This window comes from Botryllus schlosseri, chromosome 13, assembly GCF_051294905.1.
Source record: "Botryllus schlosseri isolate E-star chromosome 13, Bs_hap1, whole genome shotgun sequence".
NCBI lineage: Eukaryota > Metazoa > Chordata > Ascidiacea > Stolidobranchia > Styelidae > Botryllus > Botryllus schlosseri.
In genome coordinates this window covers 5,964,779-5,972,107 of record NC_137248.1, presented here as the reverse complement: position 1 = coordinate 5,972,107, position 7,329 = coordinate 5,964,779, and the positions used below count along the sequence as shown (strand labels likewise).

The following is a 7,329-nucleotide window of genomic DNA, read 5'->3' as shown; positions in this document are numbered from 1 at the left end:
TCGATGACTGACTGCGATTGTATCAACACCGACACCATCCGGCTTATGTATGTTAATGCCGAAATATTGCTCGGCGCAACTTACTAACTAGTCGGTTCAAGACACGAAGTAAAACTTCTACGCTTTGCAAACGTTCAATAGATGGCTTCTCAGGATGAATCTGCTCTTTACATCTTACCGTTTCGACTCCGTCCTTCACTTTTGGATTCAAACGCAATTTTTCTGATATTTTTTAACGGAAAAAAATGCTATATTGGTTCCAATTCACGCCTGTAACTGAAGCGTCGGAGATTTATCTGGGCTCTTTTTCCCACGTGATCGCTCGTTCTCAGGTGGTCAAAAGGCCCATTGAAAGACCCGATAAAGGGCGGAAACAATGAATCGAACGTAAAAGAGCTTTCTGAAGAATAAGACCATGATCGGACATCGATCGTTAGGTAGGCCAAGGTGGATGCCAGATTGAGAGACCGTAACGGGTCTTTGGCATCCTCTTATCTGTTTATTACATCGCATAGAAAATTATGTGTGTGTTTTGAGCAGATGGATATATATTTTCCGATTATTATTGTTATTATTATCAAGGATAATGATCGTCCTCTATTCCATATTAATAGTTTATCCACAAGACGCTGTCTACACATGTATATTGTATAGCCACCAGCGTAGTCACATTACGATAATACCGATGTACCAGATGACCAGAATTGGGGGATAACAAAAATCCTAGCAGTAGGTTGTTGCGAAAAGAGACAAAATGAAAAATGAGACAATAAAGTTCTACAGCTCTCTGTGGTCTGCAGAATTCTTCTTGAGATGATGAAATCTAGGGTGCTCCAATAGAATGTCACGAGCCTTTCTGACTAAACGGATGAATTCCTCGACATCAAAGCTGTAGTTCCAAAATTTAGAGTTAGTGCTGTAGCGTTCGTGAGAATCCTTATCGTGTTCCCACACTTTCGACGCATCTTCCCACGTCATATAACGAACGCCCCGAAGACCCGCGAGATCTCGGTAGCAGCGGATATCTCCACAATTATACCTGCAAATGAAACTATCAATAGTACAGGAACGCGCCTTATATTTATCAGTGCTTTATATTTATCATCCGTTTTGTTCTTCGCAGTAGACCCATCATTTGGCCATTAGCAATATGGTAGCGGATGAATGTAAATATTGTAGGAGGTTGGAAAGGCAGAATAGGCGCTCATCGCCGTATGCGTAGACGAGGGATTGCGACAATTTGAAGATTCCAGTCGTCCGTAGTGGGCTATATATAATGCCCAAATGGCAATGACCACGAATCCAGCGCCTCTCATCCACAGGGTTGTCCGCATAAAATGGTGCGTAGGCTAGTATCCATATAGAATATAGCCTACTTTGTAACTTTGTAAACTGATTTCGCGTAGCTGTTAGGCGCGCACGGCCATACTTACAGTTCGAAAGCTACAGCCCAATCCGGCAGAAACATAAAGTGTGCCAGTCCCGCTCCGTGCATACCAATAAATATATCTGTGTTTCTCGTAATTTGCAGCTGCTCCAGAAAGCTCAGCTCGCTTCGGTCAAAACTGACAACCTGATAAAATACGACTATGTAGGAGACCATGTCGTATAATTATTTATCATCATCAGCATCATTATTGGTTTATTATCAATTTTGCATCAGTTCAATACACCACAAAAATGTGATACAATGAAAAGATAGGGAGGTGTCAAAGCAACTTGGAGTAGTCTATGGAATCAGACAGCACCCACCTTGGCCTAGGTGATGTAAAGAGGATGCATATGCACACTGAATTAAAGTAAAAGAAGATAGTATAAAAAATAGAAAGCGACAAAAATGGGGTGGCATGTCATGGAAGGCGAGATCGATAGGTCAGGTAGTGGTCCGGTAATCTTGAGGATGGACTGTATTTATTTAGTAGTAGTTGCCTGTATTTCGACTTGAATGCGGACAACTGTACTTGCTCGTCGACTGTCGGATGGCCGGCGGGATACTGTTCCACACATCAGGTCCGGCATATTTGATGGAGCGATGATCTTTTCGGTCGATCACATGATATTTGGACGACGCGGACGCGCATGTGTGGTACTTGTGCGCTTTTGATTCCGAGGTAAAAAAGTTGTTGAAATATTCGGGGCAATGACCGCAGTTATTCAGCTGGTTTGGGTGCGCCTTTATACTCAGGGGTGGTCAAAGTAGTCGTTATTGTGACTCGGCAAAAAGTCAAAGTAAAGGTAAAGGTATAGCCTACTAATTACGGGTAGAAGTAAAAAAACGAAAGCCCAGGGAACAACTCTCAAGCAGGATTGTAACCAAGTTACAAGGCTCCGAGTCACAAGTCAATCTCACTTTTATAGTTTTGACTCGACGAGTCAAGTCAATTCATTTTCAATTCACCCAGAGTCAAGTCCCGAGTCCAAGTCAGAGAGCAGGAGCCGGAGGGTCAAATCCAAGTCATAGAGTGTTGTGACTCGAGTCTGAGTACAAGCCATTGTGTTCAGTGTTCACTATTCAGTTTTGAGCTCAATCCAGTTCAACCTACTTTTTTCAACTTCGCTCGAATGATAGAATGGCTCGCATTCATAATATCGTCATTTTCCTCAGTCCTAACAGTTTCTGGCCCTGTTTTCCAAGTTATCAGGACTGATAGACGAAATACCAATAATGTGGTGACTTTACTATTCTTTGAAGTTTCAATGAAATTTTTGCCTTGGCCGCCCTTGTCTCGAGTCATATTACTAATTGGTACGAGTCATGCACAATGACAAGTCGAGTCAATACACAAATTGACTCGAGGCGATTCGAGTCATTTCACGAATTTGAAAAAATGACTCGAGTCAAGTAGAGTCACCAAAAATAGTGACTCGAGTCGAGTCATTACATCCCTGCTCTCAAGTACTTTTAGGTAGACCAATACTTCCGAGGATTGATTTGCACTGCCGGTGCCAATTTTAAACGTTATGAGACGCTTCTTGGCGACCAACGTGACGGGTGAAATGCAATGCAGCGCATTTATGCGATTTGGTGCAGCATTGAAGGTTTACAAACAAGGTCAGAGTGGAAGCATATTCCAAAAGCATAACTGCTTGAGTAGACAGTAGACATCACCAACGTCAGTACTTTGAAAGTTTAAGTGCTCGGTTACGGCTATATTTGACATATTTGGGGTCAGAAACTAAGTGGATTTCTCTTTCTCTTCTCATTTTCTGAAGTACTCAAGCCGCTTGCACTACTTACTCAAGTGATTACTATTTCTACTACCAGACAGTTTTCTCACTTTATTACTTACTTGGAAACCTCTACATCTACTCCAGTAGAAATTCACTACGTTAGTTCTTATAATTGAGTATCAACTCGACAACTAGTTTGACCACTTAAGCTAGTAGCCTACCTTCAAATCGACGTTAGGTAACTTTTGCATTCTCTTCACCAATGCGTCGGCGTTCAAAACTCTCCTGAAAACGGGATACAATGTACGGTTGGACCCGCGTTGCAAAAAAGTGATTCGTATCGCATCCCGAACGTTGCCAACGTCGCTGGAGACGTTCATCCGAAAGAGAAAATGGTCAGAAAACGACTTCATAAGCGCCGATCCGCGGCAGTGCTCAGTCTGAATACAATCGCGGTTAAAGCGGCGCGACATCGCTTTTTAAAGCGGCGTACTTACCAGGTAAGTGCTGTAATATAACCCGTGCGCCATTCGCGGTAAAAGCGCGAACGTGGCTTCGGGAAAGCAGAGTTTTCGGCCGGCGAAGTCGCGCAGCGATAAAATGTCGTGGTCCGTAAACGCGCTCCAAGCTTCCATGAAAGGGTCTCGGAATCTGTGATGCTGCAGAGCATGGATTGTTGACAGAATACGATTATGCAGATGTGTTCAAAGCTCATCAAGTAGAAGTAACGTAGTAAATTTCTACTCAGGTACATGCAGAGGCAGCGATTTCTAAGTAAGTAAGGTCTTATTTCCACTCGAGTACCAAAAGTCCAACAACTTCAACCACATCTGCTTATACGTAATCGGAAGCAAGCCTAGACTGAGAACGTTCGAAAAATACACAATTAAGTTTCAATTACATCACTCCATCGTATTATCTGCACGTCGGTCCCGAACCAGGAGTTGTTCGTGTGCTGAGTCAAATACAAGTTGAAGAAGTCGCAGAAATGATGGTACAAATTCCCGACAGCGTCGAGCTGCACGAACACCACAGGTCTCTCAAATACCACGTCACAATGCTGCGCGTCACCCGCAAAAGGGTCAAAGTCGAGAGATTTGTAAGATTGAAGTTGATGACCCCTGAAACCATAATTCGTATGTGACATCCTTGCACTTAAACTCTCCCCGTGTAGTTACCAAGTGGACAGCGCTCTTTTGACAACAGTATGGTCGGTCAGGGATTTACTATCTAAATCGCAATAACCCCCGACAGTTCCGTCTTTTGGCACCAAGATACTGTGACCATCTTTTTCCGTCAACGAGGGCATGTGCAGAAATAAGTTTTTTGCTTTGCACGTTTTCGCATTCCTGAAATTATAACGAAGGCGTTCAGAGAGCTATATGAACAAATGAACACCTTGGAACTACACGTACTACGGCGGCGTGTTACCTATCGGGGATTGTGGCTCATGGAAATGGGAGTTCGTACAGTTTCTATAGATTCGATATTAACGCGGTATTCCTTGAGAGCTCCAACGCCATCAGTCATCACCCCCATTTATATAGGACTTCAATTAATCGCCTTTCGAAAACTATTTTGAAATGCTAACTCTGGTTCCGCCGAAAATTTCCAGCTTTGTCTGTTTGCCCTCATGTTCGCCGCAATAATACCCTGCTCTATAGTTAGCTCTTTTCGTCTTCATACCTTCTCACGCCAGTATACAGCATATACTTAAATGCATGTTTTTATCAACAAAATTTGTAAATCCCAACATTATGAGGGCTTTATTCAGGTACAATGTATACAGAACTAAATTACAGCTTTGTTCCTTCGGATGCATTTGAATCATATGCCTCTTTCCTATATTTAGCGCGTTCCTATTTACACTGCGATTCGAATGACAATAGCTGAGGTTTTACGGCCAAGTATACATTTGAGCACGCGAACATGGATGTAAATTGTGAAATATTTTAGAATTCAATACTTGAGCTTTGCCACATGTCCATGACTGCTAATTCCTGACATTAACCCCTGAACATGACACAATGACGCATGATGAATTGATGATGCATGACGCATTAAAATTTGAAAATTATAATATAACTTATATGGGCGTATCGTTTTAAAGTCATGCCAGGGCGAAAGAGTACCGTGCTGCTAAAGTGCTGTTTGCTAAAGTGTAACATGCAAAAGAGTCCAGAGGCGGAAGTGTCCACATGCGGAAATTTCCACACGCGGAAGTGTCATCATGCTCATTGCACGTTGCGATTTTATAAGACAATGTCGATTTTCGTTTTCGTTTGGTCAATATGTAACAATTAACGGTTGAAAATGCTGAACAGATGCGATACGCTTGTGTTTTCGGTAAATTAAAAAAAATACACCGTTGCGTCGCGATCACTATTTACGAACACCTGGCCTAGCTTGCGGTACTTGATTGTAATGATGTACTTGATGCCTATATAACGAAGTCTTCGGTCTGCATAAGGGCATAGACCTTTTCGGCCAAGCTTTTCTCGCTGCCGATCGTTCTGACACACTTCTTGGAGTTGCATGTTATATGGCCTAAAACTTGATAGTATGTCTTGTGGGTCGTGGCGCGGTGATGGCACGATACCCAATAATATAGATAAATGCCAACTGGAAAATTTTGAAATATTGCATAAATTTTCAAAAATTACTCTATGATTTATGCTAATTCACGAAATAATTTTGGGCCCCCTTCGAGCTCGGGCCCCCCCCCCCAATTGGGGGGTTTGGGGTGCGGCAGTTACGGTGCTGCATATATGTACCGTGCGCGAAGCACGACGAAAATTCTGGTCTTTACTTAACTTTTACGAATAATATGTTAGTACTCCGCGAAAACAGCCCCAAAATTCGTCAGGCTATCTTTCTGATAACAGGATTATACCACTTCTACTTGACAAACTGAAAATAGCGAGAAGTAAGTAAGTAGATCACAGAATTTTACGAAGTAGAAGTAGCGGAAATCAGATTTACTTGAGTAAGTAACGCAAGTAGCGGAAAACTACTTGAATACCTCGAAAAAGTAGAAGTACTTCGTTACTGACCACCTCTGATAGCATCTCTAACGAAGTCTAAGGCTGGAACTTCAACATGGAGCAAATGCGTAAACGGGTAAAACGCACCAGCGCGTTTGAAATAGGACTTGGTTTGAACACAGCCTCGTTGGCTCTTGAATGGAACCTGCAGATCTCGCGTTTAAATAAGCAACGCGCGCTTTTCAAATCCGAAGTTCAGGATCAAGGTGCAACAGGACTATGCCCTGAACTTCTTTTTAAACGCGAACTCGCATTCAAAATACGCTGCTGCATAACCGCCCAAGACGTAATAAATACAAACTTTGCGCATATCAGCGACGAAGGCGATGATTCTGATTTCGTCTTGCATAGTTCGCCGTCTCTCATTTCATTCAGATATCCTCGCAATTTGCCAAAATCCCCCTGAAACAACAAATTACCCCGTAACTTAGTGATTGCGGCGCGCAGCTACGAGTCACGATTGGCGAACCTGGGACCAATATTGACCTGCGGCGATATCATCACTGCATACAGAGAAGTCCGACAGGTGCCGCTGACATTGAACATCTGATTCCTCGTATCCCCAGCAAGATAATCCACCCAAAATCTCCTGAATGAAATGCCAAACAAGGGATCGCTGTTAACCAGAAGGATATCACACTATTTCAGCAACTGCGCACGAAAGTATGGTTGATCCGTGATTTCATAATGACCAATGAGTGACATGCAGTTAATCCGAAGATTGGTCCTGCTTCGTTATTAGCGGATGGGAAATTTAGATCACATAAAAATATCACGTGTCACTCACTTTGAACGGGCAGTCTTTATCAATCTCGCATTGTTTCCGCATCGACGGGTTGCCAAAGAAAAACATCGGCAGATGTTCCGGTAGCAAACGAATAGCTTCCCAATCGACATTTCCCAAGGTAACCCGAGCGTTGGCGAGAATGATCGCAAGCCCGCACAGCCACATTATCGGAGGATCAAATCTGCTTGACAATTGAATCCACCAGATGCATCGGTTGACGCGCTACTAAACACCACCTACGCTGAAAATGTATATACTTCCGCCAACAATATTAAGCGGCACACTTTAGCCCAACCTATAACACAAAAAAAGCATTGCCACATTACG

The 7,329-nt window shown here is 42.9% G+C and overlaps 1 protein-coding gene across 1 annotated transcript; it reads right to left on the bottom strand.

Moving 5' to 3' along the window:
- Nucleotides 1-629: 629 nt before the first annotated feature.
- Nucleotides 630-7,327, bottom strand: LOC145454036 (EGF domain-specific O-linked N-acetylglucosamine transferase-like). The gene is made up of 9 exons (XM_080332015.1): nt 7,003-7,327; nt 6,685-6,804; nt 6,517-6,617; nt 4,350-4,520; nt 4,073-4,292; nt 3,669-3,830; nt 3,393-3,611; nt 1,434-1,573; nt 630-1,039 (listed from the first exon to the last, which is right to left on the bottom strand). The coding sequence occupies exons 1-9, from the start codon at nt 7,165-7,167 to the stop codon at nt 778-780; spliced, it is 1,560 nt and encodes a 519-aa protein (XP_080188141.1). The 5' UTR covers nt 7,168-7,327; the 3' UTR covers nt 630-777.
- Nucleotides 7,328-7,329: the final 2 nt, after the last annotated feature.

What these genes read in the sequence shown, in the direction of transcription:
- LOC145454036 (XM_080332015.1), bottom strand. Translation starts at nt 7,167, where the DNA reads ATGTGGCTGTGCGGGCTTGCGATCATTCTCGCCAACGCTCGGGTTACC. An exon ending in CAGGTCAATATTGGTCCCAG is followed by an intron (nt 6,618 to 6,684) that starts GTTCGCCAATCG and finishes TTGTTGTTTCAG; the next exon opens with GGGGATTTTGGCAAATTGCG. An exon ending in TACCTAACGTCGATTTGAAG is followed by an intron (nt 1,574 to 3,392) that starts GTAGGCTACTAG and finishes GTATTTTATCAG; the next exon opens with GTTGTCAGTTTTGACCGAAG.